The following is a 17,902-nucleotide window of genomic DNA, read 5'->3' as shown; positions in this document are numbered from 1 at the left end:
TATTTGGAGTCCATCAATCCTTTAACCCAATGGTACCTCATAGATGGTTGATCCTACCCATTTCATACCGTATTACACCCCTTGATGTCCTTCCTTACTCAACTTGAAGTCCACATACACCATTAGCTCCCTTCTTGCTCCTTTCTCAGTTCATTGCACTCATTTGGCAAAAACCACTTCTTGGTAAATCCAATTATACAAGTGTCCAACACCTGCAATCATGCAGCAAAATGTGAACATTCACAAATACACACACACACACATACACACACAAATTACGTTGCCTGGTATCAATTTAAATCCATAATCACTAACTTCAAGAAGACTTTGCTGTGGGCAGTCTAGTCCTCCAGGATGGCTATTTCATATCTTCTCTTCTCTCCTCTAACACTCCTACTCCATCCTCAATGCCAGCTAATGATGTTTTATTTCTCAGAGAAGATGGAAGCAATCAGAAGAAATCATCCATATTCTTTCACCATTTCTACCTACCCATCAGTATCTGCACCTATGGCTTCCTCTCTCCCATCTGCTTGCACAGATGAATTGTCCATGCCTCTGTCCAGAGCCAACCCCTTCAATGAACGCTAGATTCCACTGTAATTCCTCTACTCAAGGACATTGCTCTAGTAATTCTTCCCCTCTCACCATCACGAATCTATTGAAATCTTTCCAAAATGTGTTGACATACTATTAGGCATACTATTATTTCTACCATTAAAAAAAAAAAAGTAAACAAAAGCTTTTCTTGACTCTACTTCTTATGCCAGCTACTGTCCCCAATTTTTTTTTTTTTTTTTGGCCTTTTACACTCTTTCCTCCTGGCCTATACTCAGTTTTAACTCTCCCATTCCCTCCTATTCTAATTCAGTTCACCTTTTACAGCCATATAACCATGGTCGTTTACCAACGACCTCCTCCGTGCTAAACCCAAAGGTCAGTTCCCAGTTTCCACTTTTCTTTCTCTCTCAGCAGCAACTGATAGATAAATTTTCCCTTCTTCACTTGGCTTTCAGGATCCCACATATTCAGGTTTCTTCCAACCTTAACCTCTTCTCTTTGCAGGTTACTCCTCTTTCCCCTGACTTCCTAAGGTTAGCATGCCCAGGGGTCAGGCCTTGGTTTGCTATCCTTCTATAGCAATACTCACTCTCTTGATAACTTCTGTCAGTCTCATGACTTAAAAACCATATATATTGTTTGTTTTTTTTTTCTTTAAGATTCTATTTATTTCCAGAGAGTGGAAGGGAGAGAGCGAGCACACAAGCAGGGGGCGTGGCAGACAGAGGGAGAAGCAGGCTCCCCGTTGAGCAAGGACCCTAATATGGAACTCAATCCCAGGACTCTGGGATCATGATCTGAGCCGAAGGCGATACTAAACCGACTGAGAGACCCAGGGGTCCCCCATCTATAACAGTTTTAACAGTAACTCCTAAATCAGATCTGTAGTCCATACCTCCCTCTTGAACTCCAGACTTTACTATCTAACTGGTTCCTTGTCATCTCCACTTGCATACAGAAGAGTCATTTCAAAAATAAGAGAAAATAAGGCAATACAAAAGACTTTGTAGGAGAAGGAATTAGAGGTTCACAGTTTAAGAACAAGAGGAAAGGATGCCTGCATTAATCCTACTGAATCATATTCCTGTCTCTACAGAACAGAATAGAGATTATTCCTGTCTCTACCTCCTGCTGCTATTCTCCTCTACTCTGACATAAATAAGTCTTGGCTTTCCTTTCCATCTAAGATGCACAGGTTGCTGCAGCAAATACACACACAAAGGCAGGAGAGAGTCTTTAATGCCTAAAGAGTTTAAAATAGAGTCAAAGTGGTCCTGGACTTAATAGTCTTAGGGAAAAGCCAGGAAAGACATTTCAAGCCAGAAATGCATTTTCCAGTGAGGACAGATCTCTTCATGACAACTATCACCATATAACAATGATGAAACTGGTCACCTATTAAATTTAATCACAAAGGGAAGGACAAAATGCTTCTGGCACCACTGCTCTCCCTTCCTTACTGGAATTTAAAGGCAGCAGAAATGTCGGTCTGATCTGAACATTTCTATTGCTTTTAATAGCTGCATGGGCTTCTAAGTTGAAAAGTACCCTTTCCTACAGTCAATATAAATGACTGCATTAGGAAATAACGAACGGAGGCACTGCGATATATAAAAATATGCATTATGTGCTACATAAAACATCCAGCCTGTCTCAGTCTATATAATCTCTATAATCAACCTTCATTTGTAGGTTGCCATTTGCATTTTGAATTTGTAGTTCTTCTCTGGAAAACACTGGATATTCCAACCAGATGAGGAAGAGTTTGATTCTCTATTTACTTCCCATACTTTATGAGTGTCATTCAGGAAAGCCCAGAGCCAATGACCAAAATCCTGTAAACAAAATCTTTCAGAATGGAATATCCTATCTTAAGATGAATTCTTTCCTATGAATAGAAAAGTTCATAGAAGGAGAGAAATAGGGAAAGTAGAGAAGGAAAGTTAAATAATATACCATATGCACAGAACTCTATTATGAAAAAAGCATATAATATAATTACCTTTTTTCCTAGCTTGATTTGAAGTGGGAATGGATCTCAAGTTTTTGCTTTTCATAATGTCCTTTGAAGTTTTCTTTTCAAGAGTGGAAAAAGTCTTGAATGGTGAACTGGGTTGGCCATAGCCTGAGCTCCTAACTGATGAATATAATCCACTCTGGGGTTTTCTCTTAAGTAATGGAGGTGCACTTTTGGCCTTCTTGTATGGCACCTGTTTACCAGTTATAGCCCCTTCTTCTCCAGAACTGAGTTGTCTAAAATTCTGCATACAAAAAGTAGCAACTTTTTAGGACTTAAATAAACTTCAACTATAGCTGTAAATGAAGATTTAACAGATGACAGAAGTGATTGGTAAATAATAGTTTAGTTATATAGTGATTACTAAATAATAGTTTGTAGAAGGCAAACCACTACACATTAAAGTTCTCAAAGCCTAACTCATCAGAATTTTAGTATTTTGAAGCACATCTTCAAAGTCAGGAGTAAAACAAAACAAAATAATAGAACAAAATAAGCTTATCAGAATGCAAGAAGTTTAATTATTAGAATTAATACAGCAGAGAACAGGAAAGAATATATTTGGAAATGACATAAAATTTTATCTTTTTTTCTCCAGAATTCTCAAGATAAAAATTTACCAATACCCTGTCATATTCTACAAAAACCTGGAGATGGTTTATGGTAAACACGTAACTTAAAACCGTAAAATAAAACTAGAGTATTGAGATCAAAGAAACTATAAATCAGAATAGATCAAGAACAGAAGAAAAAGAAATAGTGAAGTATAACTTTCTCAACAGCTGCTAATAGCATTTATATAAAATGTCAACTGACCTACTTTTGCAGAACATATGCTACTGGAAAGATTAATTAAAAAGCACTAGAATGATGAATAAACTTTATTTTCTTGTGCCACTCAAATTCTGGACTATGCTTATTAAAAACAAATGAAGAATGTAAAGAATGGCTTCCAAAAGAAGGCTAATGCTATAGTGGTATTTTAAAATTTGGGGACTATGGGATGTTGTAATAAATACTGCTCACAAATATCCAGGATCTACATGGAGGTTAGTATGTAATCAGTCCCGTTAACTTAACAAGTACCTACTTATCAACAGTATTTATATAACTTCATTTATCAATATTTCAAATCAACTTAGATTATGAACACTTACTTTATTTATTTTGTCTTCCTGAAGCAATAGCGAAGGACCAACAGATAGTTTTTTCCTCAAAATATCAAGATACATTTTATCTATATGTTCTTCTGTAGTATTTACTCCTGGACAGCCATTTTCTCTACTTTTATTTGTTGTCTTTTGTAAAACCACATTCTCTTCATTTCTGTCAAAAAGTTGGTTTGCATTTCGTGGCTCTTGAGAGATAATATTTGGGTTCATCTTAAGGGGTAAAGGGCTAACAAATCCAGTTTCTTTTCTATCAGCCAGTTTCTTAGAGCTATAAAAGAAAACAGAATGAACCCTAGGTGACTCCTCAAATAACAGTTATATATACATATACCATACATATCACAGGTATTTACACACATAATATATAAGAAATATTTATATTTTAATATGTATATTATTTACATAGAATATTAAATACATTTAATATTTAATATAACTATTCAAATTAGGTCATTAATGTTAAATACATTATTAGTAATTCTGGTTAGTATACTCATATAGTGTCCTATATCTCTTTAAATTTCAGATAATATAATTTAATGCCATATAAAATAAGAGATTACAATGGATGACTCTGAGACCTACTTCAAAAGAATGACAAACCAAGCAAGACTGAGATCACTTTTGTGTAAGATAAAATAAAAAATGAGTTGTTTTTTTTTTAAGATTTTATTTATTTATTTGACAGAAATCACAAGTAGGCAGAGAGGCAGGCAGAGGGGGAGGGGGAAGCAAAATCCCTGCTGAGCACCAAGTCTGATGTGGGGCTCCATCCCAGGACCCTGAGATCATGACCTGAGCTGAAGGCAGAGGCTTAACCTACTGAGCCACCTAGGTGCCCCCCAAAATGAATTTCTAACGCACTTCATGTATTTAATCTTTTATCCACAATATCAAGTCAGCAGGAAAAACATTTTACATACTTTGAGAAGAAACTAAAGAAATAATAATTTGTGGCAATGAGAAATAGAGTATATTATAAAGCATAAATTTCATCACAGTATAGGAAAAATTTGAAAAGTAAAACAGGAAAATCACTAGTATCTTGAAATAAAATCATTTCTGTGGTTTAAAACACTTAAATACAATGTAATATTTCAGACTGTTCAATTTTTAAAATAGAGAAAATATTCCTTAAGGAAATGTTCTAAATGTGGTTAAATATCAGTAAAGCATAGGGGCTCCAAAAAAAAGGATATTATTTCCTTCCTTTCTTTCTTCCTTCCTTCTTTTTTAAAGATTCTATTTATTTATTTGACAGACAGCTGGAGAGCACAAGTAAGCAGAGCAGCAGGCAGAGAGAGAAGCAGCCTTCCTGACAAGCAAGGAGCCTGATGCAGGACTTGATCCCAGGACCCTGGGATCATGACCTGAGCCGAAGGCAGATGCTTAACCAAGTGAGCCACCCAGGTGCTCTGGATATTGTGATTTTCAAACTGAGTAATCATGGTCCATTACATCATTTAATTTTATAATTTATAAAATTTCATTTATAAAATCAAGTTTAAGAGCCACTATTTTCTTATAAGATAGATTGGCTTCTTGGTAATTGTTAGACCTTTCTAAAGTACTTAGAATCATCAGAAAATATAATAATTCTTTCCTTCTTCAGGTAGCAGAATCTGGCTAGAAGCTCATCAAAACTGTCTCTTGTTCTTCCTGCATACTAACTAAACTACATTTCCTGGCCTCCCTGAATCTAGCTAGGCCCAATTACTAGTTCTTACTAGTTCTTGCCTTTAGAATGCTGAATGCTGTGGTGACAAGAACCTAAGATATGTGTCATTGGCTTAGTAGCTGGGTTTTGGATAGCAAGGAAAATGATACTGGAAGCTGGAGAAGTGGCAACCTACGTTTTACAGTGACAAAACATTTACCAAATGGTCACCTACAATAATTTATAAGGCAGATCACATGGCTACTGAGTCTAAGGTAATAAGAAAAATGGCAGGAGAGTTTCTAAGTGCTAGCTACTATTGGCTACTTTTGACAAGATAGTAAAAGATATGAACTCAAGATAAAAAAGGGCCAGTTTGTAAGAAAAAATCAAAGAGAACAGAGAGAGTCTAGAAACTCAGTGCCTCTGCGGTTCACTCTCTGTGAACCTAATGGTAGGATTCAGCACTGAAAAATGCTATGAAAAACCAGGATTTCAAGAGACTTCTCAGTAGAGAAGAGTGACTCAGTCCTTTGACAAAGATCATATTAAAGGAGTCCTCTTCACACTTAAGATTATTGTTCCCCAAAATATATAGATAGCTGCAAATGAATTGAGAGAGGGAGGGAAAAAAGGAGGACAAAAAAAGCAAAAACTTAAAGCAGATCTCAAACCTCTGTCTACCAAACTGACTTTAAATGTAGTTACTGGCACATGGGACTGACTGGAAACAAAAAGATCAGAAGCCAACTAAACTTTCTTAAAGAACTGTAATGACAAAGAAACTACAACTATGTTTAAAAAACAAACAAACAATAAAAGCCAGACACTTGTTTGGGAGCCTTAAAATCATCTGCAGGTAGGAAGTGGACTAAGAAAGGAATACATCCTCTATCATGCGCATAGGGTCCCCACAAAATCCATTTCAGTTGTGGCCAAGAGTATAAATATTGTTATAAGGCCTTTCCAGTGGGTTTCAAGGCTGCATTACTGATTGCTGTATTTTCCTCAGATTTTTCCCTTCTGAACAGGAGTAATTGTTGCAGCTTCACTATTATATATTGGGTGGGAGTGACAAAGTAGAGAACTTATGTTTTTAATTCACTGACTAGTAGACAGCGAGAAGCCACCTTCAAACCTGATGAAGACTGTACTTCACCTGAAAATCCTGGCTTTTGAGATGGACACAGTTCTGAATGGGACTTTGGGATGTTTGCTTTGGGGAGGGGATAATGGATATTTGTGTGAAGAAGGGTAAAATGGATATTAAGCTATTAGAAGGGAGGATTCTGGTAGATTCTAGATGCCTATCAGACTCATTTACTTTTCTTTCTAAGCATACAACCAAATCCCATTTCCCAGCCTCTTGGACCCTGTTAGCTAGATGTGTTAATTCTTACCAACAGAATGTGAATTGAAGTGATAGAATGCTTCTGTGTTGAGGGAGTTAAAAGGAATTATGCTATCAACTGGTTTCCTTTCTTTATCAATTGGTTGGATAAGACCAGGACAACCTTAAAATCATGTGTTGATGAGAAAGCAGCCCAGGTCCCAAATGACTATGTGGAAAAGAATCTTATACCAACCCCATGGACACACACAGGATTATGATGTGAGCAAAAAGTACATTTTTGGGGCGCCTGGGTGGCTCAGTGGTTTAAGCCGCTGCCTTCGGCTCAGGTCATGATCTCAGGGTCCTGGGATCGAGTCCCGCATCGGGCTCTCTGCTCGGCAGGGAGCCTGCTTCCCTCTCACTCTCTCTGCCTGCCTCTCTGCCTACTTGTGATCTCTCTCTGTCAAATAAATAAATAAAATCTTTAAAAAAAAAAAAAAAAAAAGTACATTTTTGATGATGTTTAGCTACTAAAATTTTAATAATCTTACTATAGTTTACTGAAGAGTTTTCAGGTATGTACATTAAAGTTTATACTATTGACATTTCTGTAATGATTATTATGCCTTTAATGTAAGCATACTTGCTTGTTTTTAGACTTGAAACCTAAATGAAAAAATCTCTATTTAGAATTCACATTAGTAAAATGATTCCACCTACGCCAACAAAGACACAAGATGTGTAAGCAAATCTCTTCATTAACACAAACACAACTCCCAAACAGCAGTAAGTGAGGATAATCGGCCCTTTAAAACATACTAACTGGCTATGGACTCTGAAAAACAACCTGAGGGTTTTGAAGGGTCAGGGGTGGGAGGTTGGGGGAACAGGTGGTGGGTAATGGGGAGGGCACGTTTTGCATGGAGCACTGGGTGTTGTGCAAAAAGAATGAATACTGTTACGCTGAAAAAATAAATAAAATGGAAAACAAAACAAAACAAAACAAAACAAAACAAAAAAACATACTAACTGGCCTCCTGGGTGGCTCAGTGGGTTAAAGCTTCTGCCTTTGGCTCAGGTCATGATCCCAGGGTCCTGGGATTGAGTCCCGAATCGGGCTCTCTGCTTAGCAGGGAGCCTGCTTCCTCCTCTCTCTCTGTCTGCCTCTCTGCCTACTTGTGATCTCTGTCTGTCAAATAAATAAACAAAATCTTAAAAAAAGAAACAAACAAACAAAAAAACCCCATACTAACTAGTGCTGCAGATCAATGGAAGAATACTAGACCCAGCATTTCAGCACATGGCCTTAGCCTAAGCTTCACTGCCTCGTTGTCTCCATACAAACATAGAAACAGGATGAGAAAGCACAAGTGGATTTACAAGGTGAGGATGTAGTAGGAGGGACTCACACTGTGTCTGCTGAAAACACAAATGAACACATGAACACATGAAGGAGTAACAAGCTTCTCACAGAAATATTTCATGGCGGGGCGCCTGGGTGGCTCAGTGGGTTAAAGTGTCCACCTTCGGCTCAGGTCATGATCCCAGGGTCCTGGGATCGAGCCCCACATTGGGCTCTCTGCTCCGCGGGGAGCCTGCTTCCTTCTCTCTCTCTCTGCCTGCCTCTCTGCCTAGTTGTGGTTTCTCTCTGTCAAATAAATAAAAAAAAAAAAGAAATATTTCATGGCAATCAAAGATCTGACAGTGTAAGTGGTTAAGCACACGGATTTCCTGTGTTTCCTGGCTAGAATCATAGGATCTTGAGCAATTTCTCTCATTTCTTATTTTTGGCGGGATAGGGGGAGCAGCAGAGAGAGCGGGAGAGGGTATCTCAAACAGACTTTATGCCCAGCTTGGAGTCCAATGCCAGGCTCCATCTCACCACCCTAAGATCATGACCTGAGCCAAAATCAAGAGTTGGACCCTTAACTGACTGAGCCACCCAGGCGCCCCTATTTGACTTCATTAAGCTTCAGTTTTCTTATCTACGAAATGGAGATCATAATAAAATACAGCTCTTAGAGTTGCTGTAAGATTAAATGAAACCTGCACAGAACTCTAACCCCCGGTAACCCCCGTGTGGAAGAAACGTTAGCTACTATCACCACTGCCGCCTCCACCGCCATCATCTGGTTCCTGGGACAGCTCCACCACTAAACTCGTTCACCCGTTCCATCACTTGAATGGTGCAGATAAAGAGGCCTGACCAGTTTGTTATAAGGATCACGTGAAATGATGGCTGTGACACAAATCCAAAGTTACTGTGATGTGCTACTCTGTGTGCTGCAGAATGACAGTGAGGTCCCACGAGTTTCCATTAAAATGTACTGAAGCCTGCTGCTCTGGTGGCCAAAACACTTACCCTGTAATACAATGGTTGGTCAGTGACCAAGTACAAAACTCAGTGGTTTATAAAGAAGCAAATCTAGGATGCATACAGAATAAAATTCATGGTCTCTCTCACTGGTCAAATCAACTGCCCTGAGGCCCTGAGCTATTTAAAGCTGAAAGGATTTTAATTTTCAGACTACTTAAAAAAAAAATGGCATTTTTTTTTTTTTTTTTTAGTCACATCTATTTAAAATACATTTTGAAAATTTTAGCACCGGAAGAATTTTGTAAACTAAGAACTACTAAGAAGAAGAGAGCACTGACTCACAGGTAGACTCATATAAGCTACTTATTTATTAATCATTCACTAGGAAGGAATATGTAGAAGAAATGACTCTAAAAAGTCTCCAGTTAACAAAACAATAAACAAACAATGGAATGGCACAATCCATTCCAGAAAACCTCATACCTGACAGGTTGTAAATCAAAACCACTGCCACCAAAAGAATCTATTCGGATAGGTTTCATCAGCTCCTCTACCGTGGGCAGATCTAAGAGGAAAAAAAGTTAAAAGAGCAACCCAAAAAATCATGTGACTTGCCTAATTTAATGTCTAATGCCACTAAGATTACATTTTTTTGACAGAGTTAACAAAATGGCATATACAAGAAACCCAGTTTCCCACTATAAACTTACCTGTACCAAGAAAATCTCCTTTGATTTATATTTTGAAATATATCTATATCTATTAATGTATCTAACTATATCAGTATCAAAAATATGTGTATAGCTGTGTCCATACATGCACACACATTTGTTAAATATATTTTAGCTGATTCCAAAATACTGTTCTCTACTTAAAAAATAACTTTAGTATATGCACGAGGAAAAGCATAAAGTACATGTGAAAACACTTAGGTGATTTCCGAATTTGGCCAAAGCACACTGAAGGAGGAACTGAAATTTTATCTGATATTCAGCTCTAACTTTATAGTGAAACCACTGATTGCCAAATTCCATTTTAACAAACCCTTTAAGTTAAATTCAGAGACTGAGAGACAGTCCCTACAGCAAACCGCACTGAAATTATACCGCACTAGAGACTGTTCGGAGAGGGTCTCAAATGAACTTTTACCAGATTCTGTAGTAGAGATGTTTTTAGAGTACTCTTCATTTTCTTGAGGATAATCTTTCACTGAGCTTTTGATATTTTCCATGGCATTACTCTCAGTTCTTTGCTCGTCTGCATCTCCCAAAGAATGGGCTACATGACAATAAGCCTGATGGAGAGCTTCAATGTCACTATTGCTTTGTCCGTAAGAAACACCTGTTGGAATAAATGTCATCTCCGGATAATCATACAAATACATGAAAGATATAAAACACCAATATCATCCCTTAATGTGTCTGGAATGGAGAATGAGGCTGGTGGGACAACAGCAACATTACACAGTTAGGTATGAACCTTGCTAATATGCAGCTATAGCTTAACAGCACAAAATCAGGGCAGGCTCAATAACTCTAGCAAGTTGAGATGTGTCCTGACATAGGAACAGTAAATAAACTCTGACTCCACTAGCTATTGCCTTCTCTTCCTACCACCCATAACCAAGCCCATTACACTGGATAGAACTATCCCCAAATTTCCTAAGTTAACAAAATCTTTCAAGGATTCTGTCTCCCTTACCACTACCACTCTCTCTCACTCTTGCCTTCTGTCTCTGCTTCCCAGTGCCACCAAGTATCCTGTAGTCTGCATTCCTTCGAGTGAAATTCACTCCTCTAATTCTGTGATCCAGTATGTGTTCCAGTATCCTGTGAATGCGACTATAATCAAAAGCAAATTTCTAATAGTCAAATCTAGTCGTTTTAATTCTCTCCAACCCTGTGGCTCATCTCCATCTTCACTCTTCTTTTTTAAACTATTTATTTATTTATTTTTGAGCTCGCTGATTTCATCAAGACCCTTAGCTCAACTATTACCCATATGATTGTGACACCCAAATCTATGTCTTTGTCCTTACCTCTTCTCTGAATATTAACCTTTCTAATGGACATCTATACTATTCTATAAGTAAATCAAATCTAACATGTCCCCAGCTGAATTAATTATACTCCCCAATAAAACTTGTTCTACTATAAGTATTTTAGCATTACTGTTCACCTAGTCATCTAAAATAGAATACCGGATGTCATGGTTCATTCTTCCTTCCCTAATAACCTTCTTCTCCTCCTCCCACCAACTAATAAATAAACTCTGGAAAAAATAATTTGAAGACTCTAAGGACAGTAATGATTTAAAATTTTATAGGTATTTTTCTTACTCATTTTGTACCTTTCATTACGAACACTGGAATTTTCAAAATTAGAGAAAAAGATAAGAGTCATAGAAGAGTAACAAAACAGAGAAATAAGTAGTCTCCTTTTCTGTTAATACCCAGGATTAATTAATTAATGCTTAAGAATAAAATAGTAGATATAGCCTCATCAGTAAATGGCTGACTTTTCTGCCTTTTACATGACAAAGAGAGGATTCTATGTAGTTATTTAATATATTAGTACAAGTCCAAAGCTCCCTAATTTTTCTACTTTAGGGTGTCCAGAAGTGTCAAATCCTACACTATAGAGGCAAGGATATGGTTTTGAAGCAATACTGTCCCCCTGTGAATGAACCACTCATACAGCCATAGCACAAAATGGTACTTGCCCAGAGGAGAATGAAAATAAGCAAAAGTCTGGATCTGGCCCTCGTTTGTTCAGTCACCATACCTTCTAAGATGATAACGCACCAAGAATTTCAAAAGGGATATCTTTTTAAAAAGATGATCTTTGACAATATATCACCTAAATCAAGATTGCTTAATACTTAAAGAAACATTATATATTAAAAAAAAAACACAAAAAATGGGCAGAAGGTATGAACAGACACTTTTCCAATGAAGACATGCAAATGGCTATCAGACACATGAAAAAATGTTCATCATCACTAGCCATCAGGGAGATTCAAATTAAAACCACACTGAGATACCACCTTACACCAGTTAGAATGGCCAAAATTAGCAAGACAGGAAACAACATGTGTTGGAGAGGATGTCGGGAAAGGGGAACCCTCTTACGCTGTTGGTGGGAATGCAAGTTGGTGCAGCCACTTTGGAGAACAGTGTGGAGATTCCTCAAGAAATTAAAAATAGAGCTTCCCTATGACCCTGCAATTGCACTACTGGGTATTTACCCCAAAGATACAGATGTAGTGAAAAGATGAGCCATCTGTACCCCAATGTTTATAGCAGCAATGGCCACGGTCGCCAAACTGTGGAAAGAACCAAGATGCCCTTCAACGGATGAATGGATAAGGAAGATGTGGTCCATATACACGATGGAGTATTATGCCTTCATCAGAAAGGATGAATACCCAACTTTTGTAGCAACATGGACAGGACTGGAAGAGATTATGCTGAGTGAAATAAGTCAAGCAGAGAGAATCAAGTATCATATAGTTTCACTTATTTGTGGAGCATAACAAATGACATGGAGGACATTGGGAGATGGAGAGGAGAAGGAAGTTGAGGGAAATTGGAAGGGGAGGTGAACCATGAGAGACTATGGACTCTGAAAAACAACCTGAGAATTTTGAAGAGGCAGAGCGTGGGACGTTGGGGGAACCAGGTGGTGGGTAATAGGGAGGGCACGTATTGCATGGAACAATGGGTGTGCAAAAACAATAAATACTGTTACGCTGAAAAAATAAATAAATAAAAATTAAAAAAAAAAAACCACCGCAAAACAACCATCTGATTTTTCAGTTCTTAAATCACATGCTGATTTGAAGACTACCAAGTGTATGTTTCAAATAGCAGGTAAACTCAATACCCCACAGCCAATAAATATTTGTAGTGTATGCCTTCAAGTTTTTTATTATATTTTCTACCATTAACAGAGGATTGCTATAAATAATAGTGAAATACTGCTTATTGAGTATTAACAATATACTAGGCATTATACATTATCGGAGTTGACTGACACAAGGCCTCATTTAAAAGATGAGGAAACAGGCTTAGAGGCATTAATTGTCCAGTGTCAAATAGCTGATAACTGGCAAAGCTGGGACTATGAGTCCAAAGCTATATATGACAATCAGATCACACTTACTATCTTCCAGTAATAACAATCAGATTATTTCAGAGTCAAGAGCATTTAAGAAATAAGGTCAGGGGACGCCTGGGTGACTCAGTGGGTTAAAGCTTCTGCCTTCGGCTCAGGTCATGATCCCAGGATCCTGGGATCGAGCCCCGCATCGGGCTCTCTGCTCAGCAGAGCCTGCTTCCTCCTCTCTCTCTGCCTGCCTCTCTGCCTCCTTGTGATCTCTGTCTGTCAAATACATAAATAAAATCTTAAAAAAAAAACAAAAAGAAATAAGGTCAGAAGGAACCCTCCTATACTGCTGGTAGGAATGTAAGCTGGTGCAGCCACTCTGGAAAACAGTATGGAGGTTCCTCAGAAAATTGAAAATAAAGCTATGCTATGACCCAGCAATCCCACTACTGGGTATTTACCTAAAGATACAAATGTAGTGATCCAAAGGGGCACGTGCACCCAACTGTTTATAGCAGCAATGTCCACAATAGCCAAACTATGGAAAGAATCTAGATGTCTATCAACAGAAGAATGGATAAAGAAGATGTGGTATGTATGTATGTGTGTGGGCGTGTGTGTGCGTACATATATATGTGTGTATACACACACACATACACACACACACACACACAGAGGAATACTATGCAGCCATCAAAAAACTGAAATCCTGCCATTTGCAATGACGTGGATGGAACTAGAGGATATTATGCTACATGAAATAAATCAATCAGAGCAAGACAATTATCATACAATCTCTCTGATATGAGGAATTTGAGAGACAGGGCAAGGGGTTGTCGGGGGTAGGGAGGGAGAAAAATGAAACAAGAAGGACCAGGGAGGGAGACAAACCATAAGAGACTCTTAATCTCAGGAAATAAACTGAGGGTTGCTGGGAGTTGGGGGGGAGGGATAGGGTGGCTGGGTTATGGACACTGGGGAGGGTGTGTGCTATGGTGAGTGCTGTGAATTGTGTAAGACTGATGATTCATAGACCTGTACCCCTGGGGCAAATAATACATTATATGTTAATTTTAAAAAAGGGTGGCGGAAGAAGGGGGAAAAAAATAAGGCCAGAAAAACTACAGCTTTATATAACTGCTCGAATCATCTCGATAAAAGTTTTTTCATTCAGCAATACATTTTTTTCTTATAACCTACGGCAATGGTTAAAATCATAGTTTCTCAGAGAAAATCATGGGTTCTACAGATGTTTGAATGAAATTTCATTATAAATCATGCTTTAAGGGGCGCCTGGGTGGCTCAGTGGGTTAAAGCCTCTGCCTTCAGCTCCGGTCATGATCCCAGGGTCCTGGGATCGAGCCCCACATCAGGCTCTCTGCTCAGCAGGGAGCCTGCTTCCTCCTCTCTCTCTCTCTCTGCCTACTTGTGATCTCTATCTGTCAAATAAATAAATAAAATCTTTTTAAAATAAATAAATAAATAAATCATGCTTTAAAACATAAAAATAGAAATTAATCTGCAACTCAACTGTGTCATTTAGGTAACTAAAATATTTTGAAAACCATCAGAGTGGTAACTTCTGCCTCCTGCTTTGTTTTCACGCACATCTTTGAACACAGCTTCTCTGACTATCCTGTATGTATATGAATTTCCTATAAACATATCACTGATTAGAAAAGCTGCAACTCTATATTGGTCTTTTACAAGAATTCGTGTTGGCTGACTGGAAACTGTGACGTAGGGTGACTATCATAGCACACCCGTGACATGTACTTGAACAGCAGTAAGACTGAAGAACATGTGCCCAGCACATGCTTTCATCACGGCAAACATTCAACTGGGTAATAACAAGTAAATGAATAACATGACTTGATGGGAAAATTCTGTTGTAATTTTTTTACTTTCATAGTTACATTTTTAAATCCAAGTGGATGAAACAAGACAGTGGTGATTTTTGGAACAGCAGTGACTAGAAACAAGATCTTGAGTGGACTTTGTGGTTTTGGACATGCTTTGTTTTTTGATCTGGTTGCTGGTTATATGTGTGTTCAGTATATGAAAATGCATCAGGTTGCACTACTGTGATACATGAACTTTCTGTGGGTATATTATACTTCAATAAAAAGAAATAAAAAATAAAATAAAAATAAAATGCAAGCAGATGTTTAGAGTTGGTTAGTGATTCATCATTTCTGCTGCTCTTTTGTTCCAAGTGTCTGGAGTGGTTTAATTGACCACACTGGCCAGTTGAGACCTGCAAAACAAGCTGGTTAAAAAGTTCGCAGTTGCAACTATTTATGTAGTAAAGCAAGATCATTTTAATATTATACAGCAAAAATAAAATACACAAACATATCAGAAGTCTGATGATGATACAAGAATATAACAAATGTCTAAAACTTCTGATTTTAAAAGTTTCAAAGACCATTATGGTTCTAACCAGCTTTACAAGTAAATGTAATAAATGTAAATGTTTATATTTATACTGATAAAATACCATATTTATATACACAGAGAGTACTAAATGAGATTTCATTTGGAGGTAAGGATTCCACTGCTTTAACAGACTGAAAAAGCGTTATCTTAAACATCTTTATAACCTTTTGAAAAGTCTAGACGGTTCAAGGCATTTTGGAATTTGGGAATGTGATTTCGCTTTCTCCTACATAGAGGGAACCATGGAAAACCAAAGTCAGTCTGAAATCTCATTTCTCCTACATGTTCCAAATTAAACCGAATACTCTGGAGGGGCAGAGAAAATTAATTAATATTCACCTATAGTGCTACACTTTGTAGCATTTTTCATTCATTAACAAGTCTTTATTAAAAATACATTTTACTTGACCTACTAGCATTTAGTGTCACCAAGGCAAGTTCAGATTATTTAAATTGTTAATAACAGTAAAAAATGTGGGATTAAAATTTTATTGTTGGGCTGCCTGGATGGCTCAGTTGGTTAAGCATCTGACTCTTGATTTCAGCTTAAGTCATGATCTCAGGGTCCTGAGATGGAGCCTCGCACTGAGCTCTGCACTGGGTACAGAGGCTGCTTAAGATTCTCTCTCTCTGTCTCCCTCAGCAGCCCCCCACCAAAATTTTTTTTAATGTTGATACAGTAGTTATGTATTATTATATATTATAGGTATTTCTCTAGAAATAAAGTCAACTAGTCTTAAATTGTTACATACTTAGAGAATAGCCAGTTTTCCACCTTTACCTGTTCCTGTCATTTCATTATCAGCCATTTCTGGCAGGGCCTCCGGCTTAGCTGCTGGATCTTGTTCATCAAGGTTGACGTCTGCAACAGAGTCTAAGGAATCAAGCAGCACCACTAGAACGATATTAAAAAAAAAAAAATTAGAGGAAAAGGAGAAATTTATATGGTTCCTTCAATTTAATACTTTAATCAAATACAAGCTATATAAAAACAACAATATAAGGAGCATATAATCACATATATGTAATAACCATGATTACATTAACATGCAGAACTATGCTGATATACAGGTCAAATGAATGTACATGTCAATGTGGAATGCAAAGGGCCTGTGAAAAGTAACAAAAAAGAAATATTCTTCCCCCAACTTTACTGAGGTATAGTTGACAATTAAAAACTGTATATATTTAAGGTATACAATTTGATGTTTTCATATGTGTACACAGTGTGAAATACTGACTACAATCAAGCTAATTAACATATCCATTACCCTACCTTTTAGTTAGGTGCCTTTTGTGTATGTGTGTGGTGAGAACACACATTTCCCCTCTTACCAAATGTCAACTATATAATATTGTTAACTATAACCACATTGTTGTCCATTAGCTATGAGAACTAAATTATCTTGTATAACTGAAACTTTGTACTCCTTAACTAACATCTCCCCAAATCCCCCTCCCCTAGTCCCTGGTAACCATCATTCTACTCTCTTGTTTCTACAAGGTTAACATTTTTAGATACCACATATAAGTGAGATCATGCATGGGTGAACAAGATTAATACTATCTTGGACACAACTCCTGCCATTAAGTGTTCTATGACCTGAAACCTTCTTGAGCATGGCAGCCAAACAACATTCTTTCCTTTTCCTTAACCACATCCTTAAGTACACTCTTGGGGCATAGCATCCTCGATCTGCCCCAGAGACAGGACTATGACCCACACATATTCTTAAACATTCTCCCCTTCTGTGGTCCCTCAGCAGTACTCCCAGCCTCTAGGGCTATACAGACGTCTGAAGAGAGGTGGGGTTACAGAGATCTGTACATCTTATAGTGCACAAAACATGCTTCTGCCTGTAAGTTCCCTTAATAATCTATTCATTGTCAAGCTGGACTTGTTGGCCTTTTCCTTCAGCCTTAGGACTCCTCTGGCCTTTGAAGTTTGATTTGCATATACTTCCCTTCCACAGAACAAAGCCATATCTGTCTTTCTGCATCTGGCTTAATTCACTTAGCATGATGTCCTCCACAGTGTAATATTATATGTACTACATTTTCTTTATCATTCATCTGTCAATGGCATTTAGGTTGTATACATATCTTGGCTATTGTAAATAATGCTTCAGTCAACACAGGAGTACAGATATCTCTTTGAAATATATACCTAGAAGTGGGATTACTAAATCATAAGGTAGTTCCATTTTAAATTATTTTCAGAAACCTCCGTATGGTTTTCCATAGTGGCTGCACCCATTTTACATTCCATTAACAGTGTACAAAAGTTTCCTTCTTTCTAT

At 37.6% G+C, this 17,902-nt stretch overlaps 1 protein-coding gene across 3 annotated transcripts in view; it reads right to left on the bottom strand.

Annotated features, from left to right (window-relative positions):
- Window positions 1–17,902, bottom strand: part of CEP162 (centrosomal protein 162) — a 97,766-nt gene that overhangs the window by 48,536 nt on the left and 31,328 nt on the right. For all 3 annotated transcript variants that reach the window (XM_046006681.1, XM_046006682.1, XM_046006683.1), the window contains 5 exons: window positions 16,384–16,497; window positions 10,207–10,398; window positions 9,541–9,622; window positions 3,736–4,018; window positions 2,564–2,822 (listed from right to left, as the gene is read on the bottom strand). In XM_046006681.1, coding sequence (XP_045862637.1) covers window positions 2,564–2,822; window positions 3,736–4,018; window positions 9,541–9,622; window positions 10,207–10,398; window positions 16,384–16,497 — 930 coding nt within the window. The remainder of the gene's footprint in view (window positions 1–2,563; window positions 2,823–3,735; window positions 4,019–9,540; window positions 9,623–10,206; window positions 10,399–16,383; window positions 16,498–17,902) is intronic.

This window comes from Meles meles, chromosome 5 (genome assembly GCF_922984935.1).
Source record: "Meles meles chromosome 5, mMelMel3.1 paternal haplotype, whole genome shotgun sequence".
Classification (NCBI taxonomy): Eukaryota; Metazoa; Chordata; class Mammalia; order Carnivora; family Mustelidae; genus Meles; species Meles meles.
This window is presented reverse-complemented; position numbering and strand designations above follow the sequence as displayed.